Raw genomic sequence first — 21295 nt, 5'->3', positions numbered from 1 at the left:
AGCATAACGGCACAGTCCTTTTCGGCAAATGTTTTCTCGCTGCCGATCGTTTTGGCACACTTCTTGGAGTCTCATGTTATATGGCTTAAAACTTGTTTGTATGTCTTGGTGGGTCGTGGCGCGGTAATGGCCCAATACCCAATAATAAAGACAAATGGCATCTTGAATTCGCGCCCAGCGCGAAAAATTTTTTGAAAAAATTGCATAAATTTAAAAAAATTACTCTATGATTTATGCTAATTCACGAAATAATTTTGGGCCCCCTTCGAGCTCGGGCCCCCCCAATTGGGGGGTTTGGGGTGCGGCAGTTACGGTGCTGGCAGTACGTACCAGGGATGGTGTGAAAGTGAGGTTCACACTCGCGTTCTGTATGTGTTGAACCTCAGAAATTTAGAGGTTCACGTTCACAAACGAACCTTGGTAGGTTGTGAACTGTAAACTTTTTTCACATATTACACTTTTCACTTCATTATAACAGCTTTGGTTGAATGTTTTTGCATTTCAACTGCTTGCCACTCAAAGCATGGCGCTGGCAGCATAACAAAAATCAACACCGATCGAGCATGCACCTTGAGAATCTCAAAAATTTGCTCGAAATAACCAGCATTGCGTTTGTGAATATTTAGTGACTCTCGGTTGTGAGCTTGACCAGCATTGACACAACATCAAGAGCGAGATGCACTACATGTAGCCAGAGAATAATGCTTATTCGACCAATCAAAGGAATTGATATCGTTGTCTAATGAATAAAAATCTAGCAGGTGTACGTGGTCAATCTTGACTTCATATGTTTATTGTATCATAAAAACAATATCCGTGGGATTGGGGTATTGGCTACTGCTGTATAATTTGTTAATTGGGTAATATCGGTAGCAAGTATACAATCCCGTTTTACACTCTGCTCAATTTTATTGTCACAATACTCGGACGCCGAATATTTTGTCGGGCTGGTCTGGACCGTTAAGGCGTAAGCTAATATTCCTTGCAAGTCCTCGTCGAAATTGTTGACAAAGCGACGGAAGATATTGATTTTATGGGATTATCATACCATTTGATTGCCCCAGTTAAAACATTTGCCGACGTTTAAAACGTCAATTTATACTTTAGCATAGTGGCATTATGTTGCCAGAGTCATCGCTATAGGTATCGTGTACATTAATAAAGGCTATATCTTCACTAAAATGTAGGGTTGGAATTAGAAATACGACGTCACGTGACGTCATGAGGTTAACGTTCGTGTTCACACAGAACCTTTCCAAGAGGTTCACGTTCACACGAACCTTTCAGACGTTCACACCATCCCTAGTACGTAGGCTACGTACACCGAGCAACGATTTGAAATTTTGTACTCGCCAAATAAAACATTACAATTTCCACAACGAAGCATTAAAAATCAACAGCTGCTGATGTATATCATATCCGAACCGATCATTGTCGTTTCACGTAACGGCAGCGTGCAGTGTCTGTATTAAGTAGAAGGCAGAATTTTATTGTCACTTTATCTTATTATCATATGACTCTATAGCAGGGGTGGGCAAACTACGGCCCGCGGGCCGCATGCGGCCCGCAACACCGTTCTGTGCGGCCCGCGAGAGTTTAAAGAGACTTTTAAAAAGTATCAATAAAATGCGAACTAAAAATCGAATTAATGCAGGGACTTGATTAACTTTATCTTAGTATATTTCACCATGATAATTCTAAGACAGTGGTTCTGAAGAGGCGCGCGAAGCTGAGCTCGACTGAAAAAAATTTTCGCGCTCCGCGCGATTTACGTCCAGTTTATAGTTATATCTCTGTATTCAGTCTGAATAACATATTTCAAAGTCTCTCATCAACACTCGTAACCTGTCATGCCATCAGACTACCAGTTAGGTTTGCTACCACCCTGGGTGCATTTCGTGATATGACGATAAGGGGGCGCGAAATCTTTCACCATCATAAGGGGGGGGGGGGGGGAGAGCGTGTCTTGGGTATAGATTCGTTGTCTGTATGCATAGAATGGGGGTATTTATATTTTATCCACACATAGTAGAAGCGTGTTGGAAGCTAACATGGTTATGATGCTGTCAGCATTGTGTGTCCCGGAACTGAATATTAGAAGTGGAATTGGTAAATCTATGAACAGATCGCTGCTCACAGATTTAAATTTCAATTCTGTTCTAAGAATCGGGCCAACCGACTTTCATCTCTACAGTTTTGACAAATTGGTTATTGAGGTCCTCCAGCCTATGAAATCTCGTCATCATATGTTTCTGACGCATGTACGATATCATCAAAGCAATGTTTGGCTTGTTTTAAATAAACACATATATTATATTATCTCCATGTCCTCACTTTATAATCAAATATCAATATTACGTTTTTGGTTTATAATCCTAATTTTATATAGTGCGGCCCGCGAATGGATTCAGATGTTGAATGCGGCCCGCGAGCTCAAAAGTTTGCCCACCCCTGCTCTATAGCCTACTTCAATCGTTATTTTGCAATTCTTTACCTGCTGCCAGCCATCCGTTTATATGCCATGATAGTGTCGGTTGTAGCTAGAATAAGGACCAAAACAGCAATTCGTCCCGCACTCAGAACGTTGGTCTTGGGCCCCAATAAGGTGATCAATTTTCAAGTTGAAGACTGAATTATCGTCAATAATATTAGTAATTACATTATATTACTATTTATTTTTAAGCCTCTCTCAGCCCCCGATTGTCAGATTTACCTGTGGAGCTGAAGGCACGTAATTCATAAATATAACATCTGGTATGTTGTTGTAATTAGTTTATTGTATGTTGTTAATTCGTGACCTCCGGTTTGTTATATATAACATCAAAAGATATTGAAGTCACGCCAACGTATATGACGAAAAGAAAAACTTTCGTGAGACGCACGGACAAATAATTGCCCTGTCTTCATTCCTCTGTGGGTGGCCCGGGTGGCATTTGTATTGCTGGCTCAAATTCGAAGGATAGGATTATTAGTCACGCACACCCAACGCGGCTGAAGTGGCGAGATAGCGCAGTGGTATAATCCGCGGCTGCAACACCAATGGGTGCGGGTTCGAGTCCGACCGAGGTCGACTTCCGAATTCCGATACCTAAGTGTTGGAGGTTTACCTAGGCTCCTCCTCGCCACATCATCCGCGTCAGCGGTGTCTTACAAAAGCCTAGAGGTGGGCCGTGCTATAAGTCGGCAGTTACGGAAAATAAAAAGAATATCGGCCTGGTGTAAATGACCATAGTAGTCGACAAACACCATGAATACCACAAACCAACCAACCAACCCAACGCGGCTATTGACAATGGACACATGCTCAAAGTTTTGGCCGAGGTCTTTCTTTAGTAATACACTTCTTGGAGTCGCATGTTGGCCGAAACTGCATTTGTCTTTTGGTATGTCGTGACTCGGTAATGACCAGCACCGAAATGCCTATTCCTGTAAATTATGCATACTTTTTCCATGGGGGTGAGAGGTATGCATTTCAAAATCAAGCTATCAAGAGACATTTAAATCACGAAGCCCGAACAAAATGTTCATGTTAATCAAATCTCACGAAAATACTCTATAATTTATTTTGGTTTTACCAAATACTTTTGAGTCCCCTTCGAGCGCTCTCACCACCCTATTGGGGAGTTCAGGGTGGGGCAGTTACGGACCTGGCCAGTTGCAAATCGTTGGATGCGATAAATCGTCCCTTATCAAGTTGGGCAATGGGTAAATTATGACGTAACAAGCAAATAGCGCATCATTTATTGAGAAAGTTTGTTATCTCATTAGGCCAGGGCCGGCCAACCTGTGACCCGCGGGCCACTTGTGGCCCGCGAGAAGGTTTCGAGTGGCCCGCGAGGTAATTTCCGAAATTTCAAATGTTATCAAAAATGGATTGCACAGATTATGAACTTGCAACGCCAACCAAAAATTTGATTAGTCGGGCCGCAACACTTGAGATGTGATGACTAAAATATCAGTTCCGACGCATTGGCAGATCCATGAGCCAGTCACATTTTGGTAGATCTTCGTACACTACAATAAAGCAGAATAATTAGCGATAGATTTATTCAAAGTAAAAATTCGCTTCGCGCAACATGTTGTCACTCGATTTCTTGCTTCTAATATTGTTGCTCCTTTGTGAAAATGAAAGAACGCCTAATGTATCAGATTGAGTCCAACTATATTCGCGATTACGAGACAAAGTGTCGTTCAACATATGCGACCTTGCGTTTGCACTCGCAGAAAGACCGTCGACTATGAAACATAGACACAAAATGATTGACGCATGTTGGTCGAAGCTTCTGATATCGATATGTTGAGGCGCCGAATAGTCCAGTCCTTGCAAACTAAGCCCAGCGATATACAACAGGCCCGCAATATAGTCAAGTGACAATATTATTGACCTATGAACTTCAAAAATTTTTCGCGCTTCGCGCGGCTAGTGGCCCGCGCAATAGTTCGTCATTCGAATGTGGCTCTTTGGCTGAAAAGGTTGGCCACCCCTGCATTAGGCCTTTTCGACGCAGGACGCAATCCTTATATTGTCTTCAATATATCTTGTAAGATTAGTTCTAAGAAGCAAAATAAATGTAATCGTGAGTAATCGTGATTACTTTTCCAATGTAATCGTAATCGTAATCGACTACTTCCTGATTTTGCTCTAATCGTAATCGTAATCGTAATCGCGTGATTCAGAAGTAATCGTAATCGCAATCGATTACATTCATGAAGTAATCACCCCATGTCTGGTCACCACACCTAATGTAACCTATTACAGGTCGCCTTGTCCGCCATTAACAAATGGTTTGCTGAGCATGCGGTGCTGATATTTCTAGTTTCCCCGAGCAATATTATACACCCTGAACTAATTTTCTAACTTATCAGCCTTATCCGTGACAACGAATGTAACCAGCGAGACTGGCCGTACAGCTATTGCCTTATAATATAATATGGCTACGGTGTACCACATTAGCTACGATCGTCAGTTATTTCTTGTACCCTAATAAGCTTAAATTGATACTAGGGCCAACAATTTCGGTATGACAGACCCCAGTCTCGCAAACGAGGTTCAATCAGGTCAAATCACCTCTATAGAATGATATATCAGTAACATTCAGTTCTACGTATACATTGGCTGCAGCGATTTTGAAGCTAATCAATTTTGCCAATAGCCCGGTAAACTGCAGTAACGAGTAACTGTCAGTAATTTTGCGAAGAAATTCTGGTAACTTACTTTACAGCTATATTAAGGTAATATTACATATCAAAATGTAAAATGACAAGCTACGCACAGTAATTGGCTGCGACCGGTAATTTGTGGTAAAATTTACAGAGATTTCCCAGTAAATCTACCAGATTTTTTACAGTGTAGGGTAATCCTAAGAAACGTGAAGTAGGAAATAAGTCGGCGGGCCGACACAAAAGTTTGACTTCAGACTATATAGCGTGACGTGCACATTTATTATTAAATTGAAGGCAGAGAATTACGTTGTTAACAAATGCTGCCAAGTGAATGTGGTAATTATTAGGCTGCGTCCTTGCATCAGTGTGGCTTGGTAAAGTAGCCTTCCTGTTTTGCCAGCTCCGTCCGAGGTCCACATTAGCCGATTGTATTTTCGACATGCATTATATTCCTTACACGGAAATCTGCTCGGAATACTTTGCTCTATATTGTCTTTGTTTTGAATCCGGATTACTCATACGACTGAAGTGGGTTGCGTAATCACGGTACATAAATATAGTAAACTTCAAAGTAAACACATTTACGGTTCAGTTTATACAGCCTATAGGTTTAGTCTACGCATTAACATTATTAAATATATATATTGGTCTAAATTCGGAGGAATTTTTCGCGGGGCGCTCAGAATCGCGTCGCTGGCCGTACAATGCCCAGGTTTGGTATAGTACGTAACAACTGTTCAATTGAAATGTAAGTCAAAATCGGTATGGAGGTTAAGGTAAGTGCACATTTATCATGAATTATCACGTACCTGTGAGCATAACGAGCGGAACAATTTTTTATAATTAAGGCGAATGATCCCAGTCCACTGGGGCACTTGATCTTCGTTTCCATTCTCAGATATATCATTAGTTCTATAGGTCATAGATTTTATTATCGGCTCTCCTGTATTAGAACCCGTTGTGTTCTGATCATGAACAGCACAGCCATCATGGTTGTATCTGCAACATCACATCTTTTCCTGGCAACCGACGGTCCGAACATTACGCAATCGTTTTCGGCAAATGAAATAACTACGATTATCACGATATTTGCCATCATTTACATATTTTCGATCGTCTCGAACGTGATTACCCTTGGTGTTCTTTTGGGAATGAAGCAAACCCCCCTTAATGTGTTCATCGCCGGTCTGTGCTGTTCCGACATTATCTCCGCTGTAGCGTCACCACTGATAATCAAGCAACTAATGGATGCTACCGCTGTAAAGGAATATCCTTGGAACAGAGTCGTTTGCAAAAGTCTCCGTAGTGTCTTGTCAGTTACATCCGCTGTCACTATTCAACTTGTGCTTGTCATCTCTTTATGGCGACTGTACGCTATCCACCGTCCCACAAAGGCAATGGGCGTAATGACAGCAAAGAGAGCCAAAGTAATAGTGGTATCCGTTTTCTCAGTAACAACTGCATTGGTGATGCCGTTACCGGCTATCTATATGGATGTGTTTCTTTCAAATAGCGGGCACTTGGTCTGCTATTTTCCCAGGGAATTCAAATGGAGTTTGAATATTTTCAATTTGATGGATCACGTAGTGTTGAATTTTGTTCCGATATCTGTGATTGTGATCAGCTGCATTTCAATCACGATGTCACTTCTCAATCAGAAATTGAAACGAAAGGAAATGACTGGCAACGGAGAGTCTAGACAAGAGGAGCGAAAAGTTCTGATCCAGCTTGGATTTATCATAGCATCGTTTCTCGTTGGCTATATACCCAAGTTCACTTTTCAAATTGTCGCATTTTCGGGAGTAATCAAAGACGCGCGTACGTACACCATAGGGTTTATGGCACAACGTGGGCTATTGAATTTGACCGAATCGCTCAACCCCATTCTTTACAATGTCGGATCGGAGGCCATCTGGAAAGCAACTAAAAAAAGCTTCAAACGGGCATTTGGAACTTGTAGAGTGGAGCCGTTGACGGGAGATTCCATTGAGAGTCAAGGAGCAGACATGGAGCTCAACACAGTCGAAGAAGGAAATTTCACAAACGCTGGAAATTTCACAAACCCTGATCGATAATAATGTGCGATCCGTTGAGATGATTTGTTGCAAAAGATCTTCGGTTTTTACATATTGGATTATAGTATGTTAACCTACTTTGGGCTTCGTGTAATTGCATATGTCATTATGGAATATTTTCCTCATTTTAATTCTCAACCTATATACACTCTGTAAATAAAAGTGATTGTACCAGCCACGGACACAAATTGCAGCCGTAGTTAAATAGCGCGCAAGAAGTATGATTATACGAGTGGACAAGGAGAGTGAAACTCAATATACGAAGAATTTCGTGATGATTTTATAAGGCAGTGATCCTTAAACTTTTTAGACCGCTACCTAAACCTGAATTTTAATGACCTCTCGCGAGCCAAGCCTCACAAATTGAAAATAATACATTTTTAATGTTAGTATGCTACGTTTTACTGGCATATATGGCATAGAAAACGCGCAAACAACAGTTTTGCGCAACGCAGCTCTATGAAACATGTCAGACGCACGCAATTTCAAATTGGAGTTTATGATTTTGGGGGCTCATATCTGTGCTACTGCCACTCGGATTGCAAGGACTGGACTATTCGGTGCCTCCGATTTCGACGAGCGGATATATCAATATCGAATTTTTTCGGCCAACCGGAGGCGGTCAATTTTGGTCAAGGTTCTATCGTCATCGATCTTTGCCCAGCCGTATGTTGGTCAAAACTTCATGTCTTAATGAGTTCCGACGCCAGCGTGGTTGCCCTCCAAATAAGCCCATATCTTCACATTATATTGCCGCATTCGCTCATTGCACACCCCTAGACCAAGGGTGTCAAACATACGGCCCGCGAAGCAAATCTGAGTAGTTTGAAGAATGCTCATCTTATCCAGCACATTTGTATCAAATGTTGAGATGTTTTGAAGGGATTACATTCATTAAATAATCCCCCAAGTCGAGTATGCTCATATGCCACAATATAATCCACCGAATATGGTGTTGTGGCTTCACTCTATAGTTACCACTAGGAATAAGTCGGTGACATTGACACCCAATTTTGAGAAGGCAAAATACTGCACATTGGGTTCAGGGTTTTATGGCAAAATTGACCAAGAAGTAGTTATTCACAGAAGCGAAAACGCCAAGCAGAATCGTAATATGCAGCATACTTGGAGAATTATTAGTAACACCATAAATATAGTTTGAATATCTTTGGTCGCTATGATGTGTAACTTCGATTCAAAAGGTCCCCTGAATCCAGAGCAACCCGAATAGCGATTTAATAATATCGAACTAAATTCTAACGTTCGTATTTACAGCTGGATCTCTTGCATTCCTCACAACTCATACATGACGCTAACACCAGATTACGACTATAGCAAAGGGAGTATTGAAATATGCCGACTTATATCGTCGATGGTCGTTACTGCCACTGCTTTAACGGTCAATAACTGTACCCAGACGGCCAATCGTCGTATTTTTACCAATTCCATTGTTCGCGAATAACGGCGTTGCTAGTTACTAGAATAAAACCCCCATGACCCGTCATACAATGCAATGTAATATTATCTATATACTCTTGATAATAATAAAGTACTCAAGGAAAAGCAAGGGCATGATGTAACATTTTGGGCTCAGATTACTGGTGCGGCCCGCGAGAGAATTGAAAGTTTGAGTCCGGCCCGCGACGTAATTTGAGTTTGACACCCCTGGTCTATGGTAGGCTGAATAATTAGCAAACTACTTTACTACCGTGTGACCGTGTGGCATGCGCAACATATAGGCAAACCGATAACTGAACATCATGCAAACGATCGACGGAACTGATGAAATGACGTCACGTCAAATGTCACGACAAGCGGTCGATGGATACGCGAGCGAGCATGCATCACTTGAGCATGATGCACTGGACCATATACGGATTAAAGATAGATTTATGACTGTGGCTATGGTAAGAGGTAGTCAAAGCAGGGATCTTTGGTACACTCTAAATCGAAAGCATCGATGTAGACACAAAATTGTGCATTCAAAATTGCAATATGGGACAAACACATAAAGTCGACCCAAATCTTTCGCCGAAGTGGTGTCATAATATGTGCAAGTCCACACTTCATCAGATAAAGTTACGAAATATGTGCTTCTGCTCTCATCTTATCATCTGTCGCCGGCTTATGATCACTATGAAAGAGTTTACGTATACATTTTAATAGTCCGGTAAGTCGCCGCACGAGTTGTGAGATCAGTAAGATTGAGAGGGATTGTGAGGTCGACGCTGGAAACGCTGCTGAAATGTAATCGTAATGTCACTGGTAAATGACCAGATCATCCAGGGTAAGGTACGGTACACTCGTGTGCCGATCATGACGTCATCGGTAAACCCAATGACCCTGGGGTCCGTTTGCTCCCGCTGGGTTATTTGCAGGGGGGGGGATTAAGCTGCAAGATATAGATTCTCAAATGATGCAGCATTTCTATAATAGATGTTGAACGGTAATAACGACTCTCGTGTAAGTAATGCGTGCTTTTAGCCCCGTTTACATATAGCTCAGAAGCAATGTTACCTCTAATTTTGACGAGTCTGCAACAAGCACTCACCTATTCACTGCGCGGTCCCTTGGACAACAGTGCGTAACCACTAAAAAAGGTCATCTCTTCGGATTTTTTTGTGCGCAACTTATTATAATTTATGTGAGCAGAGACCGTGTCAGCTCAAATCAATTGCACACACGCGTACCTAACAGGGCACATTGCTCAGGAGCCATGAAGTGGACTGCTGTTTCATCAATGTCGCTCCATTATTTTAGTGTGTCGCTTTCTTGCATTTACTAGATTTTGTGAACGTTTCTCTTCTCATTTTATTTACCTACCAAACTGGCAGAAGAAATTGATCATTTCAACCCAATTATATATATCATTGTTACAACCACATGATTGTCTGACTTGACTATGACTTCCATTATATTGCGTTTCCTCATTATTAAAGGGGCAATGCACTCAAAAAATGACGTGGTCTCAAATTGAAGGGCAAAACGAAAAAAACTTTTTGGCCGCAGCCGTTTTCTTCAGAACGCCACCGTAATGGAGCTGCAATTTATTGAAATTTCCAGAGTTGCACCCGGCTGCAGCAGTCGCGGCTCCGGGTAATCTCTTAACCCGTTACATGGCACGATGACTTCATCATCGCACTTGCTCGACGCGATTACGCAGAGGACGAACTTTAGATAGTTGTCAGTCATGTTATGAAGGACTCATGTCTTGCACACCAAGGCGGCGCTCAACGTAAAGTATTAGGTCAGGAGGATTTGTGTCTGGAGCTTGTCATGACTCTATAGTATTTGCCAGTTGAATGATACTGAGATGGTTACAGTTGTATATTGATGCAGATGCAGCTGTCATTTTCAAGATGTATTAATGACTGCACAGTGCACATTGCACAACCTTTGGAGTAGTGCTCTTGCGCAAGAGACACAGGATATTTTGCATCATTTACCCATGGCATAGCAACTATCTTGATACGGTTCAGTTTACTTGTTCAAGACACAGATGTATAGATAATCAACATGAAAATATCATTATTTCATTCTTATCAAAGTTCCAATATTGCTGTGGAAATTTTTATCGTAACATTGTTGTTCTCAGTTTCACAAACGAATCTTCTGTCTCCATCAGTTCATTCATGCAATTCCTTTGACACGTAGATAACGTAAAATTTGTTAAAATTATTAATGGTATGGAAGAAGATCTTGTTGATGAATTAACTTCTGATGAAGATACAGATGTAGAAGATTTCGATGATATCACGATATTTGGTGAGAGCCTGCCGTATTAATTCGAGCCACAATATTCAGAGGAGGAATGCGCCCGTCTTGTTGCAACTCTAGAAGCACAAACTCATGTCTCTGTAAGTATTGTACCTGTGTTTCTTGAATGCAATTTATCAATCTCATTGTATTGGTCAAAGGAATCGTCAGAAAACCAGAGTCAACTTCGGACACTTGACAACAATGAATGATGCAGTTGCTTGAACTGTGTATCCATGACAAACCAGAATGAGCGCGTCTGCTGCAGGGAAATACAACAAATAATGAAGCTTCTGGGGAATGGAGGGTCGACTTGCATAACAGAACATGACGATTTTCTCCTACATATACATCCCTCTATTCTTGAAACGTTTTTTAAAAGTGAACAGAAAAAAATTGGAATAATAACAATCAACCACATGGGCCTGGCAGAAGGCTTTCTAACAAGTGGGTCCTAGAACATTTTGTGTTGTTTAGTATTGGACCTGTATGTATGCGACAGGGTCTTGGACTTATGACATGGTTCCTGGATATAAACGGCAATTTCCTGCATTCTTTACTTTTTCTCGCATGCTTTTATATAAATGCCTACACTTTATAAATTGGGAGCATTACACTCTCCGTCATATATATGCTGCTATTACTTTTCAGCATTTTTTTTTATTGCTGCAATATACTTTGATATTTTCCAATTGCAGACAATATCGCTTGGTGTCTTATCGACACATACTGGAATGGATTATTGATGGCGACGTTTTGGGTAGCAAAAACAGGATGCCCTTGCCAGCCTGCATAGTGATGATGGACTGTATGTCGGTTTCAAATGGCCGATAGAAAACACTGCAGCTATGCTATATAAGTCGAAATCACGTATTATTAGACAGTGAACTGGAACTGTTTGCATTCTATATTCCACTAATGGCTGCTGTGCCTGATACATCACTACTTTGCTTACTTGTTATTTATTAAAATGAATAATAAAAAAGAAACATATGAGGACTATATAGCCAGGGTAACAACAGGGCAGTCAGGCAGTGTGGAAGAATGAAATTAAGCTACGCAGCACTGCACCACATGCCATACAACTCGAAGAAAGGGATGTTATTGTAAGTAAGTCACGTTCTAGAACAGGGGCGGGCAACTTCTCGAGTCGGCGGGCCGGATATAGGAAAATTAAGTACTTGGCGGGCCGGATTGCTGAATCGATACAATATCCGCCCATTTATCCACATTCCACATATACAAGGAATAAATCGCATTTAATGAATACATTTTAACGACAGTAATGTCACTTCAAAGCCATTTCTCGCCGATAATGACGAAGACAATGTGGATTTGAGAATAGCATTGTCATACAGGCGCCGCCATGTCTGCTTCTATCTGATCAATCAACACACGGTGCAATCCTCAATTAAGATTTCAAGGAGTTCGATAACCCCGGTACCCCTAATTTACCAACACATATATTCGTTAGGGTTGAGTAGGTGACGAGATAGCATCGTTGTTCAACTGTGTGGCCTGAGAAATCTCGATAATGAATTCATGCGGTCCGCGACCTCTACGAAATTTGAAAAGTGGCCCGCGACCCGTTTTGAGTTGGCGACCCCTTGGTATAAGCAGTGTTTTCGTCTTACAAAAGCCTAGAAGTGTGCCGGTTACAGAATGAAAAATAAGAAATATCAGCCTGGTGTAATTGACCATTGTAGTCGACAAACACCACGATTACCACAAACGACATTAGGGTTGAGTACATCGCAAATGCCGATAATGCAAGTCTTCTCGCTTCGACGAAATTACGCGTAAGCTCCACTCTAGCACGCTGCGCATATACGTATATAATAACATGCACTATGCAGTCACTAAAATTTGACGTTGTAAGCAAGTAGTGGAAAATCTCGGCAGACTAGGGCCGCGGGCCACATTATCATGTAAAACGGAAAACTGTCCGCGGGCCGGACAAAATCCCTTCGCGGGCCGGATCCCGCCCGCGGGCCGTATGTTGCCCACCCCTGTTCTAGAACGACGTTTTGAAACTAATTCCTCTTTAGAGGGGGCTGGTTCTGGTGCAATGCTGACTGGATGCACACTTCTTGAACATTTCATCTGCACAGCAAACCTGCTATTGTCACCGCCTGAAATCTACCAACATTCTCATTGTGGTCCAGGACAGATAGTTTGGTTCGTGCAAGCATCGTGTCGTGAGTAAAATGAAGACGTTTAGGTGCAAATTTCAATATGACGTTGTGATAAACTTCCAATGATCGAGAACTGTCAAGATAAAAGTTATATAATGCATATAGGGAACTTTAAATATAGTTACCCACCCATACCTTAGACTTGGTGGGCTTCCCACCAATCAATTTCGAACATGTTGAGCCCATAAAATCTGAGTCAGATGACTAAACAGAGAGGACCAAAAGTCAATCCAACATGTCTTCGGGAAAAGCAAATGCAGCCTTACTTGACAAGATTCCTCCAAAGATTGATCTTCCTTCAAAACTATAGTCAATTTGTGATCTGTTACGTTCTTGGTTTTATAGAACTTCTTTGTAAGATCCAACGAAGGTACAGCTTCTGTCAATAAATACAAAGGAACATTTTATAAATATACACAAGAGTTTGCTAGAGATGATTGCCACCAACCCTTTTTAAGTCGTCGACGCTTGCTATTTCCTTTACGATGACGAATAAAATCGCATTTCTTGAAATGCTTACTGCATACAAAAATATTTTCTGCTCTATCTTGGTCGACGAGATTCCTATGGCACTAAACCACTGTCGTCTTAGTGCAATTTCAGAAGGAATTTTATGAAGAGTATGCGATTCGTCATTCCTTTTGACATCACACGATGTAACAGCACAACTTATCCATGTCATTGCAGCTTGCTATAATGTCTATGTATATTCTATATACTATTACGAAGACTCTGAGTAAAGCAAGACAATACCGTAGACCAGTGCTTTTCAACTTTTTCGAGCTCCATTCGTACTGTTTTTTAAAAACAATTTAATTCGCACCAGCCAGCTGGAATTTATTACACAAAAAGAAAATGAAAAGCTTATCACTTTTTGTATTTGTAGACCTTCCTGTAGGTACAGAGCGTCATTATTTCACATTTAGTGTATCGTATTGCTGATTAATCAAATACTAAAATCACTGCACAGTAGAAAAATCACAGATATCGCACTTCCGCTGTTCTCAAGGTCTTCGTTGCTTTTTCTGCGGGTATCGTGCAGTGATTTCTTTCGAAGCTTAAAGGGCGAACCCATGAACAATATTCACTCGCAACAATATCACTTTTCCACTAAATCGACGTATTATGTCAACGCTATATGAATGTGTGCCAAAATTCCAATAGTGGATCAAGTAGAATCCTGAAAAAATTGTAAATTTTTCAGACTCCGTGGTCGGTCGACTAAAAAAAGAATAACTTTCCAGCTCAACTCCAGAAATACAGTTTTTCTTTCACACTTAACATTGGTTGACTATTTGGTTGAAATTCTTTTCATTCGCACAAGTACGAACCGTCACACAGGTTGAAAAGCACTTTATGCTGTAGCCGTTTTTCAGGGTAACAGTAATTTCTTATCCACTACACGAATACCACCAGTCAGGGTTCCCCATGAACATGACAAAATTCATGACATTCAAAATTGGTGGTTCGGGACGTTCGGGTACTGTACGAAAATTCATCATCCCGCTCTGAATTTTGAAATGTTCAGAGGGCACACTGATTGGTGATGGTAATGTTTTATACATAACATAAGAATAGGACATGATCTATTCATGCCCGCAAGAAATAGAATACACTAGGCCCGGCTAAGAGAAAAATCTACTGACTGAATATCGTCCGTGGAATGCCGTATCTACACCACCTTGGCGTGTAAGACATATTTGCTTCATAACATCGGCTGACAACTATCTGAAGTTCGTCCTTTGCGTGACTGCGTAATCGCGTCGAGCAAATGCGACGATGAAGTCATCGTGCCATGTAACGGGTTAAGAAATTACCCGGAGCCGCGACTGCTGCAGCCGGGTGCAACTCTGGAAATTTCAATAAATTGCAGCTCCATTACGGTGGCGTTCTGAAGAAAACGGCTGCGGCCAAAATTTTTTTTTCGTTTTGCCCTTCAATTTGACACCACATCATTTTTTGAGTGCAGTGCCCCTTTAATCAATGATCATTGATATATCAGCAGTATAGCAATGAAGAAATCAATCAATCAATCAATCATTGTCATCACCATGTAATTTTGAAGTACGTTGTTTAGTAATCGTTAGTGTTACCTGGCTATTATCAGTGCATTCTGCTTTTGACTGTTGACTGAATAAACATCTCTGTATTTCTCTATTGCTATCCCTCTCTCTCTCTCTCATTCACGCTTCACATCTCTCGGTAACGGCGGGAACTCAGTCACGGTCAAATTTAAATGGAGCGACAGGTCGCAGTATAGTGACTTTGTGGATGTGGATGAACGTGTCGCTAATCTCATCATAGCGGAAGGAATAAAGAAGATGTTGATTGCGTACGGCATTACGAGAGAACACATTGCTCTAATAATTGAAGGTAATTCGTTCAAGAATATCAACATGCGATATGTTATGATTACCGGTATGTTGTCAAGAGGGTTCTTACAGCAAGCAGCAGTGTGAGAAATATTGGTAGATTGCCTTTTAGATCAACTTGCAGTAGCATCGAAACTGAGTTTCAGAATGTCAGTTAATCCTCTAACTTGATGCAATATGGGTTTACAACTAGAATTCTTGACCAAGTTATATAGATCTTGCTTTGCAGTTGACTCACTTGTTTTTCCAATTACATGACAATTTCATTGGTTGAAAACATGATATTTCATTCATGAACCTATTATAATAATTATTGTTAATATTATCCAGTGAAATAAATCTTATTATATTCATATCAAGTTCCCTCTATATAACACATAGAAGTGTGTGTGCAATGTGCATGCTTAGCTCACTACATAGCTGCTTTTATAGTAACACTTTGCCTTTGTAATAGATCAGAGCGGGGTTTCAAATGTTCGTTCCGAGGAGTGTCGAAGCGAAATACTTACTACTCCTGACGAAATATTTGGAGTAGAGCTATAGACAGATGAAGAGGTTAGTATTATTTAACTATTCTAGAATGAATTCATTAATTGGGATAATCCTGTTTATTTTTGTTGCAATTTTATGTATTAAATATTGTTGTGTCAGAACTCTTGCCGTCATATCAACCGGAATGCAATAAGTGGAATGTCCTTCAACCAAATAGATCTTCTACTTTATATTTATTTGTAGGGAAAACAAGCCGCTGCGGTTATGCTCCTGAGGGAGTTACGAAATGCATCAGTAACTGAAAAGAGAATCACAACAGGATTTGAGGCCGATAACGCTTTATCAGGTGAGTTGTAGGATTTGCTGCTTGATTAACCTGGAACTGTGTGAACAATGAACATAGATGTACCATAACGTCCTGATTTGTCAGATTTGTACGGATTTCGACTCTTGTCCTGATTTTTCGGCAAACATTGTTCGGCGTTTTCCGTAAAACCTTGGACGTTTTGCATGCCACTATCTGGCACAAGTTTGAACTTAACAGACCGTCACAAAAGTACAGCTAGTTGTTTGAAAATTTTATGGCTTAACATGCGCGCATGTTGAGTTAATTCTAATTCGGGGGTCTGTTGATTTCCAAGTTGCGCCACAAACATGTGTTCTAATTCGGGGTCTGTTGAGCTCAGACGTGTGCCGCATTTTGTTTTTGGGTGCTGAAAATATGGTAGGCCTATGTTTTGATTGACGCTGTTTACGTTATGACGGTGCAATAAACACTCGAACTGAAAGAAGTCCTCCAAAAATAAATGATTATTAAATGCTTTTCAATTACATCATTATTTTTGATAAGGCTATAAATCTAAGGTAGAATGAGCTGGTGTAAATTCGTTTTCGTCCCACGCCACGGAAAATCATTTCTGCTGCTAATGTAATTTTTGGTTTTCCTGACTACGAGTCCATGAGGATGGCTACCATGGATATAGTGCATAGAATCAGTGAATGTGAACATAATACTTGTGCCGTTCCAAAAGGAACCTGTATGATGGTATACTGATCAAATCTGAATGGATCATTAAAGGTTAGTAAACTTATGATTATGTGGAAAAACCCATACATGTCAACGACTAGACAGCATGTCGTGACGACAGAATTTGCTATCACTTGTTTCCATGAGTTAAACTTGTTAACCATATTGGAAAAAACCTATATTGACCTATTCAGCTCTATTTTTATTCAATATGCATTATGCAGAAGTCCCATAAAGGCAATTCTACATAATCTAAATCTTGTGCTTTCGATTCACACATGGATTATTGGCAATATAATTTTACTTAACATATTTCTTTCAATTCCAGGCCCATTCAGTCCAATTAACGGCCACAAAGCTGAGTCCTCGACATCTCGTACTAGCGCACCATGAAAATGGTGACCTGCAGTCATGGATCGTGGCGAATGGCATCCGCATAAAGGGATCGTCTCACAATAAAGCGAAACCATTTGAGATGGTGCAGGATCTTCTCGCGTGTTATTATGTTTGTGACCCCGCATATCCAAAAGTTTTCCAGATACTGTCAACTTTACAGTATGTCCTGATTGGAGACAAAAATTTGGGTTTCAATCCAACAAGCTTCTCTGTTTTATGAGCAGATTCCAGAAATCCCAGTAATGATTTTGATTTCGTTTGCTGACTTGGACAACTATACAATTCTAGTACTAGTCTAGTTGTCTAATTAGAGTGAAAAAAATGTGTAGCTAAAATTCTGATTATACTCTAATTTTGAAAAAAAAACTAGCTATAATTATAATTCTACTTTAATTCGTGAAGTGCTTCGTCTCTCTCATTCGAATCTAATTTGTGAAAACAACTGAACCTATAATTCTAGTTGTACTCTAATTTGGAAAAAACAGTGTTGCTATAGTTCTAATTCTACTCTATAATTTGAAAAAAAAACTGTTACTATAATTCTAATCCCACTCTAATTTCGAAAAAAAAAACGAGCTACAAATCTAATTCTACTCTAATTTGGAAAAAGCTGTGTAGCTATAAATTCTGATGCTACTCTAATTTGTGAAATGTTTCTTTGCTCTCAATCGAATCTAATTTAGAAAAAAACTACCGTATAGCTATATTTCTAATTCTACTCTAATTTGAAATAAAAACTACCCCTAATTGGATTCTAGTCTAATTCAGAAAATATACTGCAGTAATTATTCTGATTCTACTCCAATTTTTCAAATGTTACTTTGCTCTGATTCGAATCTAATTTGTGATAACAACTGTGTCGCTATAATTCTAATTCTACTCCAATTTGGGAAATGTTTTTTTTGCTCTAATTAGAATCTAATTTGTGATAACAACTGTGTCGCTATGATTCTAATTCTACTCCAATTTGGGAAATATTTTTGCGTTAATTAGAATCTAATTTGTGAAAACAACTGTGTTGCTATGATTGTAATTCTACTCCTATTTTTAAAATGTTTTTTTTTTGATCTAATTAGAATCTAATTTGTGAAAACAACTGTGTTACCATAATTCTAATTCTACTCCAATTTTTGAAATGTTTTTTTGCTCTAATTAGAATCTAATTTGTGATAAGAACTGTGTCGCTATGATTCTGACTCTACTCAATTTATGAAATGTTTTTTGCACTAACTAGAATCTAATTTGTGATAACAACTGTGTCGCTATGACTTTAATTCTACTCCAATTTGGGAAATATTTTTTTGCACTAATTAGAATCTAATTTGTGAAAACAACTGTGTTGCTGTGATGGTAATTCTGCTCCAATTTATGAAATGTTTTTTTCACTAATTAGAATCTAATTTGTGATAACAACTGTGTCGCTATGACTTTAATTCTACTCCAATTTGGGAAATAATTTTTTGCACTAATTAGAATCTAATTTGTGAAAACAACTGTGTTGCTATGATTGTAATTCTACTCCAATTTTTGAAATGCTTCTTTGCTATGATTCAAATGTAATTTGTGGCTGCAACTGGTCGCTATAATTCTAATTCCATACCAATTTGTGAAATGTTTCTTTGCTCTAATCAGAAAGTAATTTGTGATAAGAACTGTGTCGCTATGATTCCAACTCTACTCCAATTTATGAAATGTTTTTTGCACTAACTAGAATCTAATTTGTGATAACAACTGTGTCGCTATGACTTTAATTCTACTCCAATTTGGGAAATATTTTTTTGCACTAATTAGAATCTAATTTGTGATAAGAACTGAGTCGCTATGATTCTAACTCTACTCCAATTTTTGAAATGTTTTTTGCACTAACCAGAATCTGATTTGTGATAACAACTGTGTCGCTATGACTTTAATTCTACTCCAATTTGGGAAATATTTTTTTGCACTAATTAGAATCTAATTTGTGAAAACAACTGTGTTGCTATGATTGTAATTCTACTCCAATTTTTGAAATGCTTCTTTGCTATGATTCAAATGTAATTTGTGGCTGCAACTGGTCGCTATAATTCTAATTCCATACCAATTTGTGAAATGTTTCTTTGCTCTAATCAGAAAGTAATTTGTGATAAGAACTGTGTCGCTATGATTCTAACTCTACTCCAATTTATGAAATGTTTTTTGCACCAACTAGAATCTAATTTGTGATAACAACTGTGTCGCTATGACTTTATTTCTACTCCAATTTGGGAAATATTTTTTTGCACTAATTAGAATCTAATTTGTGAAAACAACTGTGTTGCTATGATTGTAATTCTACTCCATTTTTTGAAATGCTTCTCTGCTTTGATTCAAATGTAATTTGTGGCTGCAACTGGTCGCTATAATACTAATTCGATACCAATTTGTGAAATGTTTCTTTGCTCTAATTAGAAAGTAATTTGTTAAAACAACCGTGTCGCTAGGATTGTGATTCTACTCCAATTTTTGAAATGTTTTTTTGCTTTAATTAGAATCTAATTTGTGATAACAACTGTGTCGCTATGATTCTAATTCTATCCCAATTTGTGAAATGTTTCTTTGCTCTGATTCAAATGTAATTTGTGGTTGCAACTGTGTTTTTCAATTGTGCAATGTGCAAGCTAGAAATTCACACATTTTCGTCTGCAATGAATGTTCTGTCTTGATCTTTCGTTGCAATAAAATCTTTTTTGAGCCTAAGCTGAGTAAAAATTCATGGATGGCTGGTATTAATTTCGAGCTCTGCACCAGTCAACATGAACACACCACCACTAAACACAGGATAGCCAGGCACACATCGGCTCCAGCACGTTATGTGGTAGTTTAAAAAAAAACCGGATTTGGCGTGTAAGTTTGCGTTCCACTGCACGCATTCGAATTTAGAGTGTACTCGAGCAGTAGTAAAATGAACGCTTCAAATTCCTACTCAAGCACTCAAGCATTTTGCGAGTACGAAACAAAGTAACTCCTATAAGACTAGTTTAGCCTAAACGACTGAAAACTGTTAAGTAGAAGTAGCAGTAACGCGAGACAGCAACTTCAAATTGGTGATTGATTCGCTTGAAGCAGGGGCCAAACTTTTTATAGTCGCGACCCCGAATTTGGCTTTGAAAATGTTGCGCGACCCACCACCTTATTTGGCGTGCTGGTTACCTTCGCCGTCACCTACTCATGGCCTATGTGTGAAGCTGGCGACTATGTGCGCGGTAACAGCAATTATGAACTCGTCAAAGCCCGACTCTAGATTATAGGAAACTCAATCAAGACGATAGCAATGTATATCGTTCTTTAAGAACGATATCTATCTATATCCAATCGAAGTATAGTCAAGTAGGCCTACTGCTACGCTCCATTGACATTATTGTAAGGGACCCCAGAGAATAGGCAAACGACGCCATTGCGGTCGCGACCTCGAGTTTGGGAGCCCCTAGCTTAAAGATTTTCGACTGACTCTCATCAGTAGCGAACGTCAGAAACAGAGTGACTCAAATTCGAAATGTAGAAACTATTTTGTCTGCATGACGAATAATAACAAAAACAAACAACTTGTAGACAGGCAAGAAACGGAAGTAACGATACATAGCGAACTTTAACGAGTACTTATTTTCAGGGTTACTATATTTTGGAACCCGTAAAAGGAGAACACTTTTAAAAAATCATGGAAGTTGTTGTGTGGACTAAAAAAAGGTCATAACTTTCACTCGATTCATGAATTACCCACTTTTACGAGACTTACGAGGTGTTGACTAAAAAATGTCATCACTCTGATTCGACTCCCGAATGAACAACTCGGATGTCCGCATT

At 39.5% G+C, this 21295-nt stretch overlaps 1 protein-coding gene and 2 long non-coding RNA genes across 3 annotated transcripts; 2 read left to right on the top strand and 1 right to left on the bottom strand.

Moving 5' to 3' along the window:
• Positions 1-6152: 6152 nt before the first annotated feature.
• Positions 6153-7238, top strand: LOC145449957 (somatostatin receptor type 2-like). The gene has a single exon (XM_080328398.1). The coding sequence runs from the start codon at positions 6153-6155 to the stop codon at positions 7236-7238; it is 1086 nt and encodes a 361-aa protein (XP_080184524.1).
• A 6065-nt stretch (positions 7239-13303) lies between these two features.
• LOC145450490 (uncharacterized) lies at positions 13304-14688 on the bottom strand. Its single transcript, XR_013918498.1, has 3 exons — positions 13638-14688; positions 13456-13568; positions 13304-13393 (listed from the first exon to the last, which is right to left on the bottom strand). It is a non-coding gene; the product is annotated as an uncharacterized LOC145450490 (long non-coding RNA).
• A 759-nt stretch (positions 14689-15447) lies between these two features.
• LOC145450489 (uncharacterized) lies at positions 15448-20373 on the top strand. The gene is made up of 3 exons (XR_013918497.1): positions 15448-15562; positions 16016-16116; positions 16297-20373. It is a non-coding gene; the product is annotated as an uncharacterized LOC145450489 (long non-coding RNA).
• Positions 20374-21295: the final 922 nt, after the last annotated feature.

This window comes from Botryllus schlosseri, chromosome 11 (assembly GCF_051294905.1).
Source record: "Botryllus schlosseri isolate E-star chromosome 11, Bs_hap1, whole genome shotgun sequence".
Classification (NCBI taxonomy): domain Eukaryota; kingdom Metazoa; phylum Chordata; class Ascidiacea; order Stolidobranchia; family Styelidae; genus Botryllus; species Botryllus schlosseri.
Note: the sequence above shows the minus strand (reverse complement) of the source record. Positions and strands in the feature narration are given on the sequence as shown.